This window comes from Mustelus asterias, chromosome 19 (assembly GCF_964213995.1).
Source record: "Mustelus asterias chromosome 19, sMusAst1.hap1.1, whole genome shotgun sequence".
NCBI classification, from domain to species: Eukaryota; Metazoa; Chordata; class Chondrichthyes; order Carcharhiniformes; family Triakidae; genus Mustelus; species Mustelus asterias.
In genome coordinates, this window is record NC_135819.1 from 78,287,265 (window position 1) to 78,312,607 (window position 25,343).

At 45.8% G+C, this 25,343-nt stretch overlaps 1 protein-coding gene across 4 annotated transcripts in view; it reads left to right on the forward strand.

Moving 5' to 3' along the window:
• The window catches only part of prkcq (protein kinase C, theta), a 171,339-nt gene that overhangs the window by 118,027 nt on the left and 27,969 nt on the right, over nt 1–25,343 (forward strand). For all 4 annotated transcript variants that reach the window (XM_078235931.1, XM_078235935.1, XM_078235932.1 and 1 more), the window contains exons 9-12: nt 437–546; nt 5,227–5,341; nt 9,885–10,039; nt 13,667–13,840. In XM_078235931.1, coding sequence (XP_078092057.1) covers nt 437–546; nt 5,227–5,341; nt 9,885–10,039; nt 13,667–13,840 — 554 coding nt within the window. The remainder of the gene's footprint in view (nt 1–436; nt 547–5,226; nt 5,342–9,884; nt 10,040–13,666; nt 13,841–25,343) is intronic.

The following is a 25,343-nucleotide window of genomic DNA, read 5'->3' on the forward strand; positions in this document are numbered from 1 at the left end:
ACTCCCTACCGTGCAGATTCGGCCCATCGAGTCTGCCCCTACCATAATCCCACCCAGGCACTATTCCCATAACCTCACATATTTATCCTGCTAATCCCCCTGACACTAAGGGGCAATATAGCATGGCCAATCAACATATTTTTGGACTGTGGGAGGAAGTCCACGCAGACACGGGGAGAAGATGCAAGCTCCACACAGACAGTGACCCGTGGCCGGATTTGAACCCACATCCCTGACGCTGTGAGGCAGCAGTGCTAACCACTGTGCCAACGTGCCGCTCAGTTTTGCAATGATGCAACAATCGACGTGTTTCTAAGTCCCATCCACGACAGCAAGATATAGAAATCGGTCTAATATATATGTCGAATATATAAGTTCAGTGACGAGTGCAGTAGTGTGAAAAGTAATAGCCTGTGTTTGCTTGCCTCTCTGCCAGAATGCGCGATGAATGTTCATCACAAGTGTCAGAACAAAGTCGCAAACCTGTGTGGCGTTAATCAGAAAATGATGGCTGAAGCCTTGGCACAAATTGAGAGTGAACAACAGGTATGGAACGCAGTGGCGTTTTTTTAGTTACCGTTTTGGGTCAGCATTGCAAAGCCTTTTGTGTTACAGAAGATGGCGTGAAGTAAATGTTAAAGTAACTCCCACCTGGGTAATACGATTAGTCCCATTGCTTGTTGTTCCATTAAGCCAATGGTCACACCCAAGTACAAAACATCAATTCCATCCATATCAGCAAAAGCAGAGATGGTGTAAATAACTTAGTGAGGAAATAACGTGTTCAGTTCTGTTGAATTCCATATCTGTTTTTATTCTAGTTTGAAAAGCTGATCTTTGTAGCCCAAAATGCTTGTGCAGGCTGAAGCTTGCATCTAAACATGATTCTTTCACACATGCTTTTTTTTTAGCATTTTATGTGCATTTTAGAACTATTTTCGTAAAAGTGTTCACCGAGTTTTCGAAGTCTCTTATCCATCAAATTACAGATAGGAGCGGGAGAGATTAAAAAGCAGAGAAACATTTAGGGCGGAATTCTCCAGCCGCGCTGGTCTAAAAGCCGGAAATTCCTGCCCAACTGTCGGGATAGGAGAATTCCGGCCTTGGTATTTCTACAACACCTCCCACATTCTCAGGATGTTTCAAAGCATTTTACCACCAGGGAAGCGCTCTTGAGATGTAGCCACCGTTGTAATGTCGGGAACGCAGCGGCCAATTTGTGCACAGCAAGATTCCAAAAACAGCAACATGTTAATGACCAGATCATCTGTTCTTGTGAAGACGATTAAGGGATGAATGTTGATCGGGACACCGGATAAATCTCCTCCACATTTCTTCACTATCGCGCCTGGGGATCTTTTGCATCAACCTGAAATGGCAGATAAAGTCTCATCCGAAAGATGTCACCGACATCAGTGCTGTACTCCCTCCATACTGCACTGGAGCGTCAGTTGAGACCATTGTGCTCAAGTCTCTGATGTTGGGAGGTGGGGGAAGGTTTGAGTCCATCTCCGCTTAAAATACACTTGCATTGAGAATGTGCTGTCTGCCTATGAATCTTGCCAACTGGTCTTGGGGCAGAATTTCTGCCCCCACATGGGGGGGTGAAGGTGGGCACAAGAATTTACACTGTCCGCAGGCGTGCCAGCACCATCTTGTCTCTGGAACCATTTTTTTTCTTAGAAGGTATAACAGGGGTGGAAGGACAGCCCATGGATGAGAGGCCAATTAAGGCCAATTAAGGCCAACTACTGAGGTTGGATAGAATTTTCCGGTCAGTGCCAGGAACTGGCCAGTTGGCCTGGAAGTGGTCTCCCTGCAGCAGGCATAGTCAGCCAGAACTCCAGGCAGGCTTTGAGGTCCCCAGGCCGCCCTGTAGCGTTGATTTCTCCCTACAATCCTGGCCCAGCTGCTCAAGATGGAAGTACCTTAATTCTCTTACCAGAAATGGCGGTAGATCCATCCATGCTCCTTCTGGTCCTCCAGCATTGAGAATGCCTGCCCGCTGTCCTTAATTTGACAGCAAGCATGCCTGCTGGTTACTAAATGACCAAATCTGGTAAAATCGCTGCTGACTGTACAATCCCCACACAGTGCAGTGTCGGGACCCCAATTTGACCTTGAAGGAGGGTTCCCCACCCAAGACCCCAAAATCCTGCCCTTGATCCTGAACAAAGGATTGGATTGAATCCCTGGCATGTGTTGCAATCAACTTACATTGAATGCGCTGTTACCAGGGAGTGAGTACAACAAAAAGGCTTTGATAACAATTTAATGATCATGGAAAGCTTGTGTGTTTAATTATTGTGTGCAACCTGAGGTTAGTGCTGTAATCACTGTGGAACACCAGTTATTATTGAGAGTATACTTTGTAATTCACAGAGTAGTGTTGTTGTGTGAGAACTTGGAGCCAGTCTACTTCACGTCATTGATACCAAAGCATTATTGTTATTGTGCTGTCATTGCTGGAAGCCTATTAGGTAATAATTAATAGTTGATTTTGTTCCAAGTATTTATAATAATTATAGTCACCAAAAAAATGCAGCTGCAAACACTGCAATCTTTGAACGTCAAGATTCAAGTTGCTTTTTCAAAAGCCTGTGGGCAGGTTTTCATTTTTCTTATTATCGTAACATAAATCTACCTGAAAACCCGACATCTTTCAGACTAACCAGAGAAATTATGAACCATTTTTTGTTGACAAGTGGACTTGCGAGAGCAGTTCTGGGCACCCCACATTCGGAAGGATATATTGGCCCAAGAGGGAGCCCAGCCTAAATTTACATGGTGCGTGACCTTCCCGGCCGTTCACGCCACGCTCCCGCTGCAGTGAGAATTTGGCACCCAGCCAAATCGCCAATCATTGCAGCGGGATGGGAAAATCCCACCGGCGGGAATGGTGGTAACATTCCAGCCATGGACTCCAAGGGTTTAAGCAACAAGGGGATGTTAAAAAATCTCAGGTTGCACTCCCCGGAGTTTGGAAGGTTTGCGGGTGATTTGATCAAAGATTTCAAGATCGTGATCTATTGGGCCGGTGGGCTGACAAAAGGCAGCTGGAGTTTAATTTAGATAAATGCGAGGTGATGCATTTTGGTAGATCAAACCGGGGCAGGACTTACCCAGTTAATGGTAGTGCGTTGGGGAGAGTTGTATAACAAAGAGGTCTCAGCGTACAGGTTCATAGCTCCTTGCAAGTGGAGTCACAGGTGGACAGAGTGGTGAAGAAGGCATTCGGCATGCCTGGGTTAATTGGTCAGAACATTGAATATGGCAGTTGGGATGTCTTGTTGACATTGTACAAGACATTGGTAAGGCCATACTTGGAATACTGTGTACCGTTCTGGTCATCCTATCATAGAGAAGATATTATTAAACTAGAAAGAGTGCAGAAAAGATTTACCAGGATGCTACTGAGACTTGATGGTTTGAGTTATAAGGAGAGGCTGGATATCATAGAATCCCTATAGTACAGAAGGAGGCCATTTGGCCCATCAAGTCTGTACCAGCCAGAATCCCACCTACGCCCTATTCCCATAACCACCCACATTTACCCTGCTAATCCCCCTGACACTAGGGTCAATTTAGGATGGCCAATCAACCACCCCACACATCTTTGGATTGTGAGAGGAAACCGGAGCATCCGGAGAAAACCCACGCAGACATGGGGGAAATGTGCAAACTCCACACAGACAGTGACCCGAGGCCAGAATTGAACCTGGGACCCTGGTGCTGTGAGGCAGCAGTGCTAACCACTGTGCCAACGTGCCACCCCTGGGATTCTTTTCCTTGGAGTGTAGGAGACTTAGGGGTGATCTTATAGAGGTCTATAAAATAACGAGGGGCATAGATCAGCTAGATAGTCAACATCATTTCCCAAAGGGAAGGGAATAGGTTAAAGGTGAGAGGGGAGAGATACAAAAGGGTCCAGAGGGGCAGTTTTTTCACACAGAGGGCGGTGAGTGTCTGGAACACGCTGCCAGAGGTAGTGGTAGAGGTGGGTACAATTTTGTGTTTTAAAAAGCTTTTAGACAGTTACATGGGTGAGTTGGGTATAGAGGGATATGGGCCAAATGCGGGCCATTGGGACTAGCTTAGGGGTAAAAACAGAGGGTGGTATGGACAAGCTGGGCCGAAGAGCTTGTTTCCATGCTGTAAACCTCTATGAGTCTATGACTCTATTATGGAGAACAGATGAGATAAAGAGAGAGAAACTATTTCCATTGTTGGGGGGCCTGAAACTAGAAGGCAGAGACCAAGAATTGGAGTCAGACCAGTCAGGAATGAAGTCAGGAAACATATCTACATGCAAATTACAGCAGAAGTTAGGAACTCTCATCCACAGGTGGCAATACATGCTAGATCAATTGCTAATTTTAACTAGATTTGTGGGGTTTTTTATTCATTTATGGGATGTGGGCGTTGCTGGCTAGCCAGCATTTATTGCCCATCCCTTTTGTTTGCCAAAGGATATGGGACAAATAGAGGATATGGAGTTTGGTTGCAGATCAGCCATGGTCTCATTGAATGGCAGAACAGTCCAAAGGGCTAAATGGCCTTTTCCTACTCAAGTCTTTCACTTGAAATCCATTACAATGCTGAAGAGACTCCAAATGTCAAAGGAATCTACACAAACAGAGTTTTTACTTGCGAGACGGGGAGCGCACAAACTGCCCCCAGAGGTGTGGGTACTTGGCTAAGGTTAGTTGGTGCACAGTGCCAAGGGTCAAGGATGTCAAGGCTGCTACTGAAGCTTGACTATTTAAAACTGCACCAACTAGGCAATGTGTGGAAGAGCTGTCTCGGAGCCTGAGCCTTTGAGGATATGTTTACCCTTCCAGGTCTCATCAGGTCTCACTGGCTGTTTAATCATCAGAAAGACTGTTGCGAATGAGAGACTTCTCCCAACTCCGAGATCAGGTCACTGAGTCTGAGGCAGAGAGTTGCTTTGTTCCCAATCTCCCAATTGCCAACCATAACATCTTGAATTGAACCTCAAAGAGACCTTGTTGTCTCTTCCCCTCTCAAGAAGAAAAAAGACCAAAAAACGTCAATCAATGTTAGATGATTTTATCTTTTTTTGGCAAGTGATACATTTTGGTTGAGGTTGAGTGAGCACTCATGAGTGTGCTAGCAGATTGGCGTATCGGAAATGGTCCAGGTTCTGGGTGGTATTTTCCTCTGCTGCTGGTTCTGAAACATTCTATTTGTGTCCCTTCGATCCAGGCACGGAACTTACGTGACCATGAACAAGTAGGTCGAGAAGGACCTGTTGAAATTAACCAGTGCGTTCTCAACCAAACAACCGAAGTAGAACAGGCAGCTGCCTCTGCGAAGAAAGGTACGATAGCACATTTAGACTTTTCATGTTGTGCTTTCCTGGTTTGGAACCCATGACATTTTTGAAAGATATGAACTGTCTTGTTCTCCCCAGTCCAAATTTAGGGACATAGGAATTAGGAGCAGCTGTCAACAAATTCAGCCCTTCAAGCCAGCTCCGCCATTCAATCAGAACATGGCTGATCTCTCCCTGGTCTCAAATCCACCTCCCCACCTGTTCCCCATATCCCTTTTTTATTAGAAATGTATCTATCTCCAACTTGAAACCATTCAATGATTCAGACTCCACCGCGCTATCGGGCAGCGAGTTCCACAAATTCACCACCCTTTGCGAGAAGTAGTTCCTCCTCATCTCAGTTTTAAATCTACTGCCTCTCAGCCTATACCTGTGACCTCTTGTTCGAGATTACCCCATAAGGGAAACATTTGGTCTCCATTTACTTTATCAATCTCTCTCAACCTTCTAAACTCCAGCGAGTATAAGCCCCAACTGTTCAATTTCTCCTCATACGTCAACCCTTTCAACCCCACTCCAGACCTCTCAGGGATTTAAGCAAATTACTGCGGATGCTGGAATCTGAAACGCCAGCTCCCTTCCCTCCTTACAGATGCTACCAGACCTGCTGAGATTTTCCAGCTTTTGCTCTCAGGGGTTTAAGGTGTTCGTACCAGCAATCGTGGGTGATTGAGCCCTCAGGAAATACCATGCAAACTGTTCTCCTCAGGGAATGTATACAGACAAATAAACAGCTATGCCCTGGGTTCACCTGGTGCCACCAGTGTCTGATCTTGTCTTCTCTGGACAACCATGCAGAGAACAAGAGGGAAAAAGGAATCACAGATTATGCTGATGGGGTTAGAAGAAATGGAGCGAATGGAGAATGGTGTGGAGACTAGCATAGACCAGTTGGGCCGAATGGTTTGTTGTTGTGCTATACATTCTATGCAATGTGGTGAAATTTAAGTGAATGTGTGAGTGCCTGTCCACCCGCATCTTTCAGAACAATCTCAGGGTTTAGGTATACAAATGCACAATGATCAATTGATTCATCTGCCTGTCTGAAATATTTGCTTCTTCTTTTGGCTTGAGGGTCTCAAATCTTCAGGAAAATCCCCCAGCGAGCTGCGTTTATAACTCGGGCCCTTCAAAAGCTGTCAGGCTTCTCCCGTTCAGACAAGTTACAGCCTCAATGTCTTCAGTGTTTACCCTCCCCCCCCTCAGAGACCAGCGAGTCTCGCGTCTGATTTGTTTAATGGGTTTCAGATACACATAACTTTCTATAAATGTACAAGCACTTGGCAGATTCAAGTCTTCAGAAATCACAGACTACTTGAATACTCGTATTTTACATTTGCCCTGAGGCAAGTAGCTCCCCCACCCCCCAATCATTGTGTTAATTCCATTATCCAATAAACTGTTGTATAGTCTCCTGGTCACATCATTTAACATCAATCAGTTACTGGAAAAGTTCAGTACAACCGATTTCTCACAAATGTGTATTCTTACCATTTAGAGGTTTACAGCATGGAAACAGGTCCTTCAGCCCAACTTGTCCATGCCAACCTTTCTTTAACCACGAAGCTAGTCCCAATTGCCCACATTTGGCCCATATCCCTCTGTACTCATCTTACCCATGTAACTGTCTAAATGCTTTTTAAAAGACAAAAGTGTACCCACCTCTACTACTACCTCTGGCAGCTTGTTCCAGACACTCACCATCCTCTGTGTGAAAAAATTGCCCTTCTGGACCCTTTTGTATCTCTCCCCTCTCACCTTAAACCTACACCCTCTAGTTTTAGACTCCCCTACCTCTGGGAAAAGATATTGACTATCTAGCTGATCTATGCCCCTCATTATTTTATAGACCTCTATAAGATCACCCCTAAGCCTCCTACGCTCTAAGGAAAAAAGTCCCAGTCTATCCAACCTCTCCTTATAACTCAAACCATCAAGTCCCGGTAGCATCCTAGTAAATCTTTTCTGCGCTTTGCAGCATGGTGAACACTTTAGTGATCCTTTGATTAACACTGTCAACTGTTAACCTGAAGATTCAGAGGAAAAGCACAGAGTGGCACCTGTTGCCTCTGCTCCTTATTGTGTTGGTAAGGGAATGTGTCCCGGGATCCGTGTCCTCCTTCACTCTTGTCCTCCCCCGAGTGGCCATTCCAGGAACAATGAATGAATTGATGAAATAAAGATTAATCGGGTGTGATGCTTTCAGCATTTTTCTCAGGCGCGCCATTCGCTGGCGGGGGGTTGGGATCCCTGGTCCCACGGCTGTCAATGGGAATCTTCACTGAAGCCACCCCCACGCTGCCGGGAAACCCGTGGCAGGAGGCAGCGCATCGCTGGCGTGATCGGCCGGAGGGTTCTGGTCTCTCAGAGACCAGTGCCTCTGCTCACAGCAACTTACTTTGAAACAGAACGGCCGTCTTTTATGGCGGAAAAGAAGCAGCCAGTTCAGGCAAAGCAGGATCCCACAGACGAGTTGTGACAATGACAACATTTTACATTTATATAGCACCTTTAAAGCAATAATATGTCCCCCAGATGATTCATGCCGAACACAACAACAAAACAAAATGTGACAACAGGCCACAGAAAGGGATATTAGGCAGATGAAAAGTTAGGTTTTAAGGAGCGTCTTAAAGAAGGAAAGTGAGTTAGAGAGATGGAGAGGGTTAGGAAGGGAATTACAGCACTTAGGTCCAAGATAGTGGTAATGATGGTTATTGTCGGTCGGTGCAGACTTGATGGGCCGAAGGACGTTTTCTGTGCTGCAGGACTATGGCCGGAACTCTACCACCTCACCCGCCACAGAATCGGCGAGGGTCTGACAGCGGAAATCTCCATTCACCTTGGGCAGGAATTTCCAGACTCGCCCGAGCGAGGCTGTAAATTCCCATCCTATGACTCTATAACTGAATAAGAGTTTTAACAACACTAGGTTAAAGTCCAACAGGTTTATTTGGTAGCAAATGCCATTAGCTTTCGGAGCACTTTCGGAGGTTTAACACGGATATCAGAAGGACGTATTTTACACAGAGGGTGGTGGGGGCCTGGAATGCGCTGCCGGGCAAGGTGGTGGAGGCAGACACACTGGGAACGTTTAAGACTTATCTAGATCGCCACATGAACGGAGTGGGAATGGAGGGATACAAAAGAATGGTCTAGTTGGGACCAGGGAGCGGCGCGGGCTTGGAGGGCTGAAGGGCCTGTTCCTGTGCTGTATTGTTCTTTGTTCTTTGTTTGTTCACTGCTCCTTCGTCAGATGAAGCAGATATCCACTCCATCTGGCGAAGGAGCAGCGCTCCGAAAGCTAATGGTATTTGCTACCAAATAAATCTGTTGGACTTTAGCCTGGTGTTGTTAAAACTCTTACTGTGTCAAACAGGGCACACAGAGACACAAAATCAAGTTACAGAATACTGATTAGAATGCGAATCTTTACAGCTGATCAGGTCCTAAAGATACAGACAATGTGAGTGGAGGGAGCATTAGGCACAGGTTAAAGAAATGTGTATTGTCTCCAGACAGGGTAGCCAGTGAGATTCTGCAAGAGTGAAGACATGGCCCCCAATGGGGTTGCTTAAGAGGCCAGAATTAAAAGAATGCAGACATCTCAGTGGGTTGTGGGATGGAGGAGAATCCAGAGATAGGGGAGGGGTGAGACCTAGGACGGGTTTCTAAACAAGAATTAGAATTTTAAATTCAATTTCTTGCTTGACTGAGGGTCAGTTTAAGTCAGAAAGCAAGAGGGGTGATACGGGAATAGAACTTTGTGCCCGTAATCAAGTCGGCACAGTAGCACAGTGGTTAGCACTGCTGCCTCACAGTGCCTGGGACAGGGGATCCAATTCTAGCCTTGAATGACTCTGTGTGGAGTTTGCACATTCTCCCCGTGTCTGTGTGGGCTTCCTCCCACACTCCAAAGATGTGCACGTTAGGTTGCTCAATAGTCCCTGAGTGTCAGGGGGATTAGCAGGGTAAATACGTGGGGTTACAGGGATTGGGCCTGAGTGGGATTGTTGGCGGTGCAGGCTCGATGGGCAGAATGGCCTCTTTCTGCACAGTAGGGACGGCAGAACTTTAAATAACCTCAAGTGTCTGCATTTGGTGCTCATGATTAAGGGAAGGATGTTGTTTGGATCTCCCTATTCTTCAGATAGTGGGACAGAGTATTGTTGTCATATCACATTCAAAGAACGGTATCTAAACAAGCTAGTAGTTTATCAGCACTCTACCGGAATTTCAGTCTGAACTACAATTTACTGCAGCACAGGAACAACTGTATGCCATTCAGCCTCTCGAGTCTGTTCCAACATCTAATCAGACCTTGACTAACTAACGCGTATCTTAACTACATCCAATGCTACCGTGCTGTCTTTCACCAACTAAGTTATATCTTGAGAAAAGTAAACTCATTTTGTGTTTGGGGGCAGTTGGGTAACAAGGAAGGCAACAACTATTCTCAAACTGCTTCGTAGAAATGCCAATCTAATTTCCTTGCATGTTCCTGAGTTTCCCACATTCTTATCTCCAGATGTGCAAGGAATCAGCTGGGAAACACCAGCCGAAGAGGAGGACTCAGCCCCCGACTCTCCCGCCTACGAAGAGCCCCCCAGGATCGACCAGCGCAGGTTTACACTGGATGACTTCATCCTTCACAAAATGTTAGGCAAAGGCAGCTTTGGCAAGGTGAGCAAAATACAAAAGTGAAATACTGAGGATGCTCAGAAGTGTGAAATAAAAGCAACTCAGGCAGCATCTGCGGAGAGAGAAACAGCCTTGATCCTAATGAATGGCACAGCAGGCTTGAAGGGCCGAATAGTCTCCCGTGCTCCTATTTTCGATGTAATAGATGGGGTTTTCCAGTGATTTCCACCAATGGGATCCTCCGGGTCCCACCGATGGCAACCTCCAGCGATGGAGGGTTTGAACCACGGGAAATCCCGTTGACAGAGGTGGGACTGGAAGGTCCCAGTGCCAGCCAGTGGTGGGCCACCCCGGCTGCTGCAAAGCATGCCATGGTGACGGGGGCTGGATAGTGGTGAAGTTCCTGCCTAATGTTTCAGGTTAGCGACCTTTCATCAGAAGAATACAAAAGCACAGTTGGAGACGGATCTTGTTATTTTTTGCTTCTAGAGGTAGTAGTAGAGGCGGGTACAATTTTATCTTTTAAAAAGCATTTAGATAGTTACATGGGTACGATGGGTATAGAGGGATATGGGCCAAATGCGGGCAATTGGGATTAGTTTAGAGGTTTAAAAAGAAAGGGCGGCATGGATAAGTTGGGCCGAAGGGCCTGTTTCCAAGCTGTAAACCTCTATGACTCTATGACTCTGTGCTGTGAGTCTGGAGTTGCGTGTAGACCAACCCCAAGTAAGTGGAGGAGATTTCCTTCCTTAAATTGTATTACAGTAGTAAACAGGATGGATCTCGATGATGGTTGTTACGGTCACCATCACTGAGACTAGTTTTATATTCCACTGCCAATTACAAGGGGGCACAGGTTCAAGGTGAGAAGGGGAGAGTTTAAGGGAGATGTGGGGGGAAGTTTTTCATGCAGAGAGCGGTGGGTGCCTGGAACGCGCTGCCAGAGGAGGTGGTGGAAGCAGGCACATTTAAGAGGCATCTGGATGGGTACGTGAATAGGGAGGGAATAGAGGCATACAGACCGAGTAAGGGCAGAAGGATTTTGTTTAGTTTAGTTGGGGCATCATGATTGGCACAGGCTTGGAGGGCCGATTTTGCTTTTTTGTTTATTTACTGAAGGAATTCAAATACCTCCAGCTGCTATGGTAGGATTTGAACTCATGCCCCCTGCACACTAGCCCAGGCTTCTGGTTAGTACCAGTGATGTTAGTGCCACTGCTCCAGCATTGCCCCCATGGTACTGGATTGCTCGGACAGACACACCAAACCAAACCTTATGAAATAGAGACAGGAATAGTCCATATTGCCCCTTGGGCCTGTTTCACCATCCTATCAAATCATGGCTAGCGTTCTATATCAACTCTCCTGTTATCACCCACCAAAACTGATGAGAAACCTCCCCTGCATAAATGTGCTCCATCATCTATAGCGTTGTCATTGTGTATGATGCTGTAGGTTAGATTGGGCTGCATTTTGTACTGATTCCTGCTGGAAGTTCTACTCTAGGGTCTGATCATAGAATTCCTAGAGTGCAGAAGGAGGCCATTCGGCCAACGAGTCAGTACCGATCACAATCCCTGTTCCCGTAACTCCACACATTTACCCTGCTAATCCCCCTGACACTAGGGTCAATCTTTTAGCATGGCCAATCACCCTAACCCGCACATCTTTGGACTGTGGAAGGAAACCGGAGCACCCGGAGGAAACCCACGCAGGCACGGGGAGAAAGTGCACACTCCACACAGACAGTGACCAAGGCCAGAATCGAACCTGGGTCCCTGTGTGGTAGCTGTGAGGTAGCAGTGTGAACCACTGTGCTACCGTGCCGCCTGTCAGATGCAGTCTATTCAATGGCTTCCCATAGAGACAGCAATCGATGAGAACGTCAACTTTTCCCCTCCATCAACAGCATTCAAAAACCTTTTCGAATTTACATCTTGTTGTGTCACCTGGATTCTAACAATGTGATTCATAAAATTTGATGAACAATGGAACTGTCCCGAAAAAAAATCCACAAATTGCAGAGTGTTCTAACTTGGCGCTCAGCCAAATCTCCATTCCTAACAGCGGGACTGGATAATCCCAGCCGCAGGCGAAGTTGCAGAATTCCGGCCATTGACTCGCATTAAGTAACTGGAGTTGTGCTTTTGTTAAAGCAACGGATAGAGGGGAAGCTGGTGGGCTGGTGGTAATGTCACTGAACTTGGACATGAGTTCAAATCCCACCACAGCAGCCGGTGGAATTTAAATTGAAATTAATAAAATATCTAGAATTGAAAGCTAACCTTAGTAAAGGTGACCATGAAACTGTAATCGATTGTCATAAAAACCCATCTGGTTCACTAATGTCCTTGAGGGAAGGGAATCTGCCGCCCTTTCCCGGTCTGGCCTACATGTGACTCTGGACCCACATGGGCAACAAATGCTGGCCTTGTCAGCGATGTCCACATCCTACGAAGGAATAAATAAAGAATTGTGCAGTGTGATGCTAAAGCACATGATGCCTTGACTGGTTCCCAATGTGAGGAATGTTTGTTACTTTATGGTTTTGCACTGGAGGTTGTTGTTTGTGGAGTTGCTCTGTGTAAATCCACATGGCTATACAATCACCCAGAGAATCATTTATTATTTGTTTGGAGTGCGTGAATTTTGTGGTTCTAATGACATCACCTTCATTTCAAGTGCTTATCAGGTATTGTTGGAAAGAGTGAATGCAAGAGAATTTCCCAATGAGCCCAGATGTCATTAATACACTCACAGCAACAAGTAAACAGCAACATATCCTGAAGTAAATGCTGGAGCTGCCTGATATGTCAAGGAGGTTAATATCTCAGCATGAAATCCTTCATTCGAAGCACTCTGAGGAGTAATGCACACAATGTGGATCCTTCTCCTCTTCAAATGCTCAACCCGATTACTGTTTCCAGCATTTTCTCTTTCTTTTTCAGATTTCTAGAATGTATATTTTTGACAAATGCTCACACTGTATCGCCCTTGCCTTCAGGAAATATCCACTTCACAGCAATACAAGTACACAGAAATCCAATCTTAAAATAATGTAGGATGTATTAACAATTTCATGACAAGTCAGTCCGACCACATCTCAGGTCTGCTAAAGGCAAAAGATCATTAACGCTTTAACTCCTGCATTCCCAGGACATGATGGGACTGCATATCATGAAACTCAGCATTCCCAGTACCTGGCGCTGTAAGGCAATAGTGCTAACCACTATGCCACCGTGCCACCCCAGGGACTGGGAATGCTGAGTTTCATGATATGCAGTCCCAACATGTCCTGCGAGTGCAGGAGCCTTGGGTCACTGTCTGTGTGGAATTTGTACGTTCTCCCCGTGTCTGCGTGGGTTTCCTCCGGGTGCTCCAGTTTCCTCCCACAGTCTGAAAGCTGTGCGGGTTAGGTTGATTGGCCGTGCAAAATTGCCCTTAGTGTCAGGGGGCCTAGCAGGGTGAAAAAATGAGGCTACGGGGATAGGGGCTGGGCGGGATTGTGGTCAGTGCAGGCTCGATGGGCTGAATGGCCTCCTCCTGCACTGTAGGGATTGTATGGTTCCTCTATTATTTTTCGATCGATCAATTGAATTCCAAAAATGGGATTGGGCAGTTTTGCATTGATAACAGATTCCCTCCTGTTCCTTTATATCCCCTATCTAGGTCTTCCTGGCGGAACTAAAGGACAAGAATCAGTTTTTTGCCATTAAAGCATTGAAGAAGGATGTGGTGTTGATGGACGATGATGTGGAATGCACCATGGTTGAGAAACGAGTTCTGGCTCTTGCCTGGGAGCATCCATTCCTCACTCACCTCTACTGCACATTCCAAACTAAGGTAAGGTTGTTGCTGTTAAGTCCATTTTTTTCAAATTTTTGCAAATAATTTGCAATTAGAACAAAGAACAAAGAACAATACAGCACAGGAACAGGCCCTTCGGCCCTCCGAGCCTGCACCAATCATGATGCCTGCCGAAACTAAAACAGTGCGCACTTACGGAGCCCGTATCTTTCCATTCCCATCCTATTCATGTATTCATCTAGATGGCTCTTTAATGTCGCTATCGTACCTGCTCCCACCACCTCCCCGGGCAGCGCGTTACAGACATTCACCACCCTCTGTGTAAAAAACTTGCCTCGCACATCTCTTTTCCCCGCGCACCTTAAACCTATGTCCCACCTATGCTTCACCTTGTTTTATTGTGCAGGCAGCACGGTGGCACAGTGGTTAGCACTGCCGCCTCACAGCACCAGGGACCTAGGGTCGATTCCCGGCTTGGGTCACTGTCTGTGTGAAGTTTGCACGCTCTCCCTGTGTCTGCGTGGGTTTCCCCCGGGTGCTCCGGTTTCCTCCCACAGTCCAAAGATGTGTGGGTTAGGTGAATTGGTCATGTTAAATTGCCCCTTAGTATCAGGGGGACTAGCTAGGGTAAGTGCTTGGGGTAATGGGGATAGGGCCTGGTGAGATTGTGGTCAGTGCAGACTTAGATGGGCCAAATGGCCTCCTTCTGCACTGTAGGGATTCTATGATTGTTTGATGACTACACTTTGTTTGATGATGTACAAACAGTACTGTAGGCTGATTCAGTGATGTACTTTACTTTTAGGAGTTTAACCTCCTCTGACTGTCCCATCTTGTGGATTCTAAAACTTGGCAAAGGTTTTTTTTTGGCCTGGTAGGAAGGGTGGAGAATCAAAATCCAGATTGGACGTACAATGAAGGGAAAGTTGTGTCTCCTGAAGAAGCAAAACCAACTGGCTTCCCTGGAAAATGTACATGTGTGCAAAGAAATGCTTTGGACATCCGTGCTAAACTTGTCCTTCAATAACCCTTCATTAGAATCCTCTTATCCTGGTGCCCTGGAGTATCAGAATAAACTGTCTTGGGTTTATTTTCTTCATCCCATTAAGTATCATAAATCTCAATAATTTCCACGTGAAACATTTAATCTTGAGGTCGGAGAGTGGTGTTACAGGAGAATCTTAATTGTAACAAATTCCTCCTCTCTCTCTAAGGAGAATGCCATTAATTTATTTTATTTAAAGTGTTTTGCCCAGAATGTCATGGTCAAGTCTCACTGTGGTCTCTAATAGTGCAGTGCAAGGTTCCATAGGCAATGCCCTTGAGGTAAAATTAAATAACAATGTACTGCAAAAGCAGATATTTAACCAGACATTATAGACGTTATCTAATACACATTATTAACTTATCCTGGTGTCCTCTCTGTGCTTCATAATATATCAGGCAATGCCTTTGTCCTTACGCCTCCTGATTATGGATCCTATTCAGCCGGGAATAATGGATTGGGAAGAATATTAGACATGGACAAGATTCAAAGCAAATAATATTTACTTTTAAGGGGCGTCTGGACAAATACATGAATAGGATGGGAATAGAGGGATATGGTCCCCAGAAGGGCAGGGGTTTTAGTTCAGATGGGCAGCATGGTCAGTGCAGACTTGGAGGGCCGAAGGGCCTGTTCCTGCGCTGTAATTTTCTTTGTTCTTTGTAGCATCTTATTGGTTGCCACTTACAACCCACTCAGTGTTCAGTTTTGGTAGCTTCCATGGAACTGAATGTTGGGTGTATGTTATCATGGGCAGAAAAAGTTTGCATCTTTGGCCAAGTCCAGTTTTACTCTCGAGTCTGATGTAGCACATTGCGGTGTCCACAGTTAACCGCATGTTGAGTGTGTAATCCTGTCCATGTGGGAATGCTGAACAGAGTCAGGTCAAAGGTACAATCTGAGGAATCCCCCTCCTGGCACTTTGACACCCACCGAGCAGCCAGTTGAAGGGACAGGAAAATCTGCCTAATTCCTCGCCAGTGACACAAAAATCCCAGGAAAGCACAAGGAGAGGAAATACCTTAAAAATTGGAATGTCAGGATGGCAAAAAATAGTAGAAAATGTCGAGTCTAAATGAAATGTTAGGGTCAGTGCGTATACACCTGAGTTGTTTCTCATTCTTTGAAGTCCTTCACACCGAGAGGCAATCATTGAGCAATTAGTCTCCACTTTGTGGATGCGACAATATTCTGTGACAGACAACTGGAACCATAGAAAAGTTTCAGCACAGAAGGAGGCCCTTCAGGCCATCGGGTCAATGCCAGCCCAATATACCCTGGTGCCCTTTCAATTCCCACCTTCCTGCACCTGGCCCATAGCCCTGCCGCTTACAGCACTTGCAGTGCAGATCCAGGTACTTTTTAAAAGAGTTTAGGCTCTCTGCCTCCAGCACCAACTCAGGCAATGAATTCCAGACACCCACGAACCCAAAGAGAGAAAATGCTGGAAAATCTCAGCAGGTCTGGCAGCATCTGTAAGGAGAGAAAAGAGCTGACGTTTCGAGTCCCTTTGTCAAAGCTTTGACAAAGGGTTGTCTGGACTCAAAACGTCAGCTGTTTTCTCTCCTTACAGATGCTGCCAGACCTGCTGAGATTTTCCAGCATTTTCTCTCTTTGGGTTCAGATTCCAGCATCCGCAGTGATTTGCTTTTATCTAGACACCCACTACCCTCTGCGTAAAAAAGTTCTTCCTCATGTTCCCCCTGCAACTACTGCCACTTATCTTGAATCTAAGTCCCCTGGTTCTAGCATTTTCCACCAAGGGAAATAATTGTATCCTGTCCACTCTATCTCTTTCCCCTATAGTTTTGTACAGCTTTATCAAGTCACACCTCAGTCTTCTTTGTCCCAACCTATCCGAATCGGGCGACACGGTAGCACAGTGGTTACCACTGCTGCCTCACAGCGCCAGGGAATCCAGCCTCGGGTCACTGTCTGTGTGGAGTTTGCACATTCTCCCTGTGTCTGCGTGGGTTTCCTCCGGGTGCTCCGGTTTCCTCCCACAGTCCCAAGATGTTAGGTGGACTGGCCATGGTAAACTGCCCCTTAGTGTCCAAAGATTTGTACATTATGTGTACAGTAAATGTGCGGGGTTATGTGGATAGGGCAGAGGGGACAGCCTGGGTTAGTAACTCTGTCAGTAAGTCAGTGCAGACTTGATGGGCCGAATCGTCTCCTTCTGCAATGTAGGAACTCTATTCCATAATTCTATCCAATCTCTCCTCGTAGCTCCACTTGTCCAGCCCGGGCATCATTCTTGTCAACCTCCTCTGCACTCTCCCCAGAGCAATTCCGTCTTTCCTGTAATGTGGTGACCAGAACTGCAGACAATACTCCAGTTGTGGCCTCACCAGTGTTTTATACAATTCCAACATTATATCCTTACTTTTATATTCTATACCTCTGCCAGTGAAGAGGAGCATTAAAATGTGAGGCCCTGGCTGAGGAATGGAATTGAAACAGGCCTCCCTTCAGGTACACAGGTCACTGAGTGTGGCAATGCGGGTGGAGAAGGCAGTCAAGAAGGCATACTGCATGCTTGCCTTCCTTGGCCAGGGCATTGAGTTTAAAAATTAGCAAGTCATGTTGCAGCTTTATAGAACTTTAGTTAGGCCGCACTTAGAATATAGTGTTCAATTCTGGTCGCCACACTACCAGAAGGATGTGGAGGCTTTGGAGAGGCTACAGAAAAGATTTACCAGGATGTTGCCTGGTATGGAGGGCATTAGCTATGAGGAGAGGTTAGAGAAACTTGGTTTGTTCTCACTGGAACGACAGAGGTTGAGGGGCGACCTGATAGAAGTCTACAAGATTATGAGGGACATGGACAGAGTGGATAGTCAGAAGCTTTTTCCCAAGTCAATTACTAGGGGGCACAGGTTTAAGGTGCGAGGGGCAAGGTTTAAAGGAGATGCACGAGGCAAGTTTTTTATACAGAGGGTGGTGGGTGCCTGGAACTCGCTGCCGGGGGAGGTAGTGGAAGTAGATACGATAGTGAGTTTTAAGGGGCAGCTTGACAAATACATGAATAGGATGGAAATAGAGGGATATGGTCCCTGGAAGGGTAGGGGTTTTAGTTCAGTCGGGCAGCATGGTCAGTGCAGGCTTGGAGGGCCGAAGGGCCTGTTCCTGTCTGTGCTGTAATTTTCTTTGTTCTTTGTTCTTTATATGTTCTTTTTTTATAAATTAATTCCTGCTTCTGTAAGTTAGAAGCTGGAAATCCGTGATCAATTAGCAGAAGCCAGGACCACACGCTCCATGTATTTCGTTTCGAGCAGAGATCCCATGCCATCTGATAAGACCCACAAAACTGTCTGCCTCCAACTCTATCAGGTCCTGGAGTGGCCCCACTTTATTCTTCAATTGACCGTTGACAACTGCCAAACTGCCCAGCGGCCACTGATGAACCCTCACCAAAGGGTGGCACGGTGGCACAGTGGCTAGCACTGCTGCCTCACAGTGCCAAGGATCCGGCTTGGGTCACTGTCTGTGTGGAGTTTGCATGTTCTCCCCATGTCTGTGTGGGTTCCCTCCGGGTGCTCCGGTTTCCTCCCACAGTCCAAAGATGTGCGGGTTAGGTGGATTGGCTGTGCTGAATAGCCCCTTAGTGTCATGGGGACTAGCTATGGTAAATGCATGGGGTTATGGGGATAGGGCCTGGGTGGGATGGTGGTTGCAGACTCGATGGGCCGAATGGCCTCCTTCTGCATTGTAGGGATTCTATGATTCTATGAAAGTAGAAGTTCCCAGAATTATTCAAGGACGCACAGACTCTTCCAGCGATTACACTCACGGCCTGAGGGCCCGTCTGGTTTTGTGAGGTTTAACACGGCAGCCGGACCTGCAGGTTTGGTTATTCTGAAATTCCAGAATGAATCAATAGTTGTGGGTTTGAAATGAAGACAAAAGGAATTGACATCTCTCATAACCAAGTTAGATTCCTGAATAATTCACACCCTCAGATATAATTCCATCAACATTGACCGATAATGGTTCAAAGGCCAAAGTCATAATGGCAAACGTTCACTCAATGAAATGAAGCATTCCTCAGAGAAACATAAAAGTGGCACCAGTTTGTAATAAAATAAAACTATTTACTTGTATTAATACTGTTAAAACGATAATACAAAACCTTTATGATTCAAACTGCGGTGGTGAATCAGGCGAGGGAACACTGCCACCTAGTGTTTACATTTCCTCTCTCGCTGCTACTCTCCATGTCAGTTTCTTGTGCGTACTGTTTTATGTTATCGTTAACCCTTTTGAAATTATCTCTCACAAAAATGATGGCCAAGATTTTACAACCTCCTACAGAGTGAAAGATGGGCTGGTTAGGTGCATTGGCGTGTTTGCCCACATATCTCTGAAGGCAGGTTAATATGCTGGTGGAAAAGGCATATGGCACACTCACCTTTATCAATCGAGGCATAGATTACGAAAGCAGAGAGGTCACGATGGAGTTGTATAGAACTTTGGTGAGGCCACAGCTGGAGCACTGTGTGCAGTTCTGGTCACCACATTATAGGAAGGACATGAACGCACTGGAGGGAGTGCAGAGGAGATTTACCGGGATGCTGCCTGGGATGGAAGATTTAGGTTATGAAGAGCGGTTGGATAGGCTTGGGTTGTTTTCTCTGGAGCAGAGAAGACTGAGGGGTGACCTGATTGAGGTGTTCAAGATTATGAGGGGCATGGACAGGGTGGATAGGGAGCAGCTGTTCCCCTTAGTTGAAGGGTCAGTTACGAGGGGACGCAAGTTAAAAGTGAGGGGTGGGAGGTTTAGGAGGGATTTGAGGAAAACCTTTTTTACCCAGAGGGTGGTGAGGGTCTGGAATGCGCTGCCTGGGAGAGTGGTGGAGGCGGGTTGCCTCACATCCTTTAAAAAATACCTGGATGAGTACTTGTCATGGCATAACATTCAAGGCTATGGGCCAAGTGCTGGCAAAGTGGGATTAGGTGGGCAGGTCAGAGTCTTTCATGCGTTGGTGCAGACTCGATGGGCCGAAGGGCCTCTTCTGCACTGTAGCATTCTGTGATTCTGTGAAACAGTAAAATCCCACCCGAGGTCAACTGACCTTTCATTGTCCGCCACTCGCACCTTCCGATTCCCGTGGCAGATGGGGCAGTAAAATTCCGGCTGATATCTCCTGATATCCACCCAACCTTGTCTGCGAATAACTAAACTGTTTGCCTCCCCACTTATGGAGACAGATTTATTTGCAGCTAAACACAGATCCAGTGTAAGGATGGTTTTTCCTGCCCAGAATCAACACAAATTATTGATTACCATAGTGTCCCTACAGTGCAGAAGGAGGCCATTCACCCCATCAAGTCTGCACTGACCCCCTCCCCCCCCCGCAGAGCATCTTACCCAGGCCCACACCCTCATAGTTACCCCACTAATCCCCCTAACCTACACATCTTTGGACACTAAGGAGCAATTTGATGTCGCCAATTGACCTCAACTGCGCATCTTGGGACTGTGGGAAGAAACCGAAGTACCCGGAGGAAACCCATGCAGACATGGGGAGATTGTGCAGACTCTACACAGACAGTGACCCAAGCCAGGAATTGAACCCCAGTCCCTGGTGCTGTGAGGCAGCAATGCTAACCACTGTGCCACCGTGCCAGTGAAGTTTTGTACACTGCACTTTATTGATAAAAGAAACAAAAGTCAATGCTAGAATATCCCCTGAATATCAGCCTGGGCAAAACTTCACTAGCATGAAACACAAACTCAGTTAATGCAAGGAATGGTTACTATGGGTGACACAGCGGCATAGTGGTTAGCACTGATGCCTCACAGCGCCAGGGACCCAGGTTCAATTCCAGCCTCAGGTGACTGTCTGTGTGGAGTTTGCATGTTCTCCCCTTGTCTGCGTGGGTTTCCTCCCACACTCCGAAAATGTATGGGTTAGGCTGATTGGCCATGCTAAATTGCCCCTTAGTGTCAGGGGGACTAACAGTAAATACATGGGGTTACAGGGATAGAGTCTGGGCGGGATTGTTGTCGGTGCAGGGTTAGTGGGCCGAATGGCCTCCTTCTGCACTGTAGAGATTCTATGATTACGTCATAGGTGTCCATGATTGCAAAGGGGACATGAGATATCAGGGAATGATTACATAAAGAATATTAAACGATGAAGAAGTGAGGCTGCAGGGATTACTGGAAAGATCGCTCTAAGAATAATGATACTTGAGGTAGATTTGTGAAGAATAAAAGATATCTGGCAGTAATTAGAAAACAGATTTGTTTGTTTAACAGAGTTGCAAAGTATTCACATCTTCCAGGATATCTGCCATTGTAATTGTGACATTTGTTTATTGTTGCTAAGTATATATAAAAGCAGTCAGCCCTGTATATTATGAAAGATGTCTGCAAAAACTTCAATGTAGGAGTACCAGTTTGTTCAATTAACAATAACTGTAATCACTTGTCTTTTTTACTGTGTTGTGTTTGTCATTTTTCTGTTCACTGTTTGTTACTGATGTACTTTTCATTTATTCTTATTTTCTTGTACTAAATAAACAGGGGGTATTTGCAAAACTTGAAAAGAGAGACTTTTAAAAATTTATTATTGTCACAAGTAGGCTTATATTAACACAGGAATGAAGTTACTGTGAAAATCCCCTAGTCGCCACACTCTAGTGCCTGTTCGGGTACACTGAGGGAGAATTTAGCACGGCCGGTGCACCCAACCAGCATGTCTTTCGGACTGTGGGAGGAAACCGGAGCACCTGGAGGAAATCTTCGCAGACAGCGTGCAGACTCCACACAGACAGTGGCCCAAGCCAGGGATCAAACCCGGGTTCCTGGCACTGTAAGGCACTGTGCCACCGTGCCGCTCTGTTATTGGGGGATTGGACATGATAGTCAGGGAAGGACCAGAGATAATGTATTTAAGAGCGGGGAGTAAACTGTACCATGGAGTGGGTTGGGAACTGTCAGAGGTTTGGATGAGCTGGATGTTGCCTGAGATGGAAACTGAGAGTCTGGGGATAACTAAAGGGCTTTGGCGGCAATAGGTGTGAGGTCCAGGGAAAGCAGATCTGAAAACTGGAAAATGGATCATCATTAATTTAGCACCTTCGGTCTGTGCGCAATCAGGACCCGAGCAGCCTTTCCCCTTGTTTCTGTGGCTATGACTCATCTTTCATTTCCTCACCCGACAGTATAAATATCTCCCACTTTCTCTGCCTTTTAACTTTGACAAAGGGTCATCTGGACTTGAAACGTCAGCTCATTTCTCCCCTTACAGATGCTGCCAGACCTGCTGAGATTTTCCAGCATTTTCTCTTCTGGTTTCTCCTGTGTAATCGCTTTACTGGCATCAGTTCAGGGTTTTGAGCATGTGAGGGCTTTGGTGGGCTTTTCAGTCTTGAAAGCAAGACCTGTTTTACTAGTCCTCCTGTTTTCATAGTTGTCACTGTTCTGCTGAGTTACTGGTATTGCTAAACTTTGTTATTTATTAATATAAAGAAGTTCCTTCTTTTAAACGACCTATGGTAGACTCAAGTCACCACAGGTTTGTGAAGCCACTAAAAGTTGTGGATTTGCTCAGCAGATGCAGAATTTATACAGAGTAACACCACAGAGAAGCAATTGGGAGCATTAGGGTGGCACAGTGGTTAGCACTGCTGCCTCACAGCGCCAGGGACCCAGGTTCGATTCCCAGCCTGGATTGCTGTCTGTGTAGAGTTTGCACGTTCTCCCCTCGTCTGCATGGGTTTCCTCCGGATGCTCTGGTTTCCTCCCACAGTCCGAGAGACATGCTGGTTAGGGTGCATTGGCCATGCTAAATTCTCCCTCAGTGTACCCGAATAGGCGCCAGAGTGTGGCGACTAGGAGGATTTTCACAGTAACTTCATTGCAGTGTTAATCTTAGCCTACTTTTGACTAATGAATAAAGTTAAAACTTAGGATTTGAAGAATCATTAACAACTGTAGATCGCTATTAGGTGGCTGTATGCACGAAGTTCCGCTAAGCGTGTCTGAAAGAACATTGAGCAAGAAGCAACCGGAAGTCTTTGTTTTGATATGTAACACTTTAAATAAAATTTAAATCATAGAATAAAATCTGATTCTTGCTCAGGCCACAGAACTTCACTTTCATTCTTCACTTGAATGGAACATGTAGAAGATTTAAAGGAAACTTAAATGTGCAGATTCATTCCTCAGAAAGAACATTTTGTTCATCGACTTTACAGGAACTCGAATTCTTTAACTTTCTCATCATGCCATACGCTTATAACATCTTCTGTTAGTCTGTGCCAATTATTTTACTTCATACAATTCCTAATAGCAAATAAGTTATTAACTGCTTTCAGTTTTTCATCATTCATGAGACATGAGTCTAATACAGGTCTAATACTGACAGGAAATATACAGTAAATGGCAGAAACCTTCAGAGTATTGACAGGCAGAGGGATCTGGGTGTACAGATACACAGGTCACTGAAAGTGGCAACGCAGGTGGAGAAGGTAGTCAAGAAGGCATACAGCATGCTTGCCTTCATCGACTGGGGCATTGAGTTTAAAAATTGGCAAGTCATGTTGCAGCTTTATAGAACCTTAGTTTGACTGCATTTGGAATATAGTGTTCAATTCTGGTCGCCACACGACCAGAAAGATGTGGAATCTTTGGAGAGGGTACAGAAAGATTTACCAGAATGTTGCCTGGAATGGAGGACATTAGCTATGAGGAGAGGTTGGAAAAACTTGGTTTGTTCTCACTGGAACGACAGAGGTTGAGGGGCGACCTGATAGAAGTCTACAAAATTATGAAGGGCATGGACAGAGTGGATAGTCAGAAGCTTTTTCCCAGGGTGGAAGAGTCAATTACTAGGGGGCATAGGTTTAAGGTGCGAGGGGCAAGGTTTAAAGGAGATATATGAGGCAGGTTTTTTACACAGAGGGTGGTGGGTGCCTGGAACTCGCTGTCGGGGGAGGTGGTGGAAGCAGATACGGTCGTGAGTTTTAAGTCGTGTCTGGACTAATACATGAATAGACTGGAAATAGAGGGATATGGTCCCCAGAAGGGTAGGGGGTTTTAGTTAAGTCGGGCAGTATGTTTGGTGCAGGCTTGGTGGGCCAAAGGGCCTGTTCCTGTGCTGTAATTTTCTTTGTTCTTTGTTCTTTGAGTGTCACTGGAAAGGCCGACTTTTATTGCCTTTTAACATCATTTCCAATAACATGCATGATACATAAACTTCCAAACTGGTTATTCAAAAGGGGAAGGCAGAAAGCAGAAAACTACAGGCTAATTAGCCTAACACGCGTCATAGGCAAAATATTAGAAGCCATTACTCAAGATGTTAGAGCGGGGCACTTGGAAAAATTCAGAGTAATCAGGCAGAGTCAACATGGTTTTGTGAAAGGGAAATCGTGTTTAACCAATCTATTTGAGTTCTTTGAAGAAGTAACATGTGCTGTGGGTAACTATTAGTGTAACACTGGCAGAATCACCCAAGGTTAGTGATTTAAATTGCACAGGTGGTCAGATGGTTCCCAGCACAGTGTAATTGTCCGGGGGAGGTAAGCGCTTCCAGACATTTTCCGGGTAAACCCTTACCTGGGAACGTCTGAGAGAGATATTTAGGTTACCCCCCCAAATCCAACACTGGAAAGCCAGGAAGTTACAGGCTCACATCTGAAGTATTGTGTCCGATATTGGTATCTTCATTTAAGAAAGGATGTAAATGCATTGGAAGCAGTTCAGAGAAGAGTTACTAAACTAATACTTGGAATAGGTGGGTTGTTTATGAGGTAAGGTTGGACAGGCTAGGCTTATATATACTGGAGTTCAGATAAATAAGAGGTGCCTTGATTGCAACATAAAAGATACTGAGGAGTATTGACAAGGTGGGTGTGGAAAGGATGTTTCCTTTTATGGAAGGATCTAGTACAGCATGGTGGCACAGTGGTTCGCACTGCTGCCTCACAGCACCATGGACCCGGGTTCAATTCTGGCCTTGAGTTGACTGTGGAGTTTCCCCCAATAAATTCCCCCAATGCCATGTTAGGATTGTAATTCAAGCCTGCAGATTATTAGTCCAGCCCACTAGGTTTCTGATCCAGTAATATAACCAATATTGTAAGTCCAAGTGAAGATGGTGAGTGACTTGGAGTGCTGGCATTTTATTAACCCGCTTGTCTTTCTTAGTGATTAAGGTCAAGGAAAGGGAAGTGCTGTTAAGTAAGTTTGGTGAGTTTCTGTAAGGCGTACCGTGATAACAAACACTGTTGTACTGGTGAAATGAGTGGGGATTTAGTCCTGCAGAGGTACCGATCAGACAAAAGACTCTGCCCTGGAGGATGTCAAGCTTCTTGAGTGTAGGTGCAGGCTTGTACCTATTACAGCAAATGATGCATATCCACCACACTCCAAAGTTGAGCAGAAGAGGCTTTGAGTTGTAAACAGATGAGCCACTTGTCACAAACTATTCAGCCTCTGCCTTAGCCTTGTAGCCCTTGAATGGCCCAGATCAGCTACTG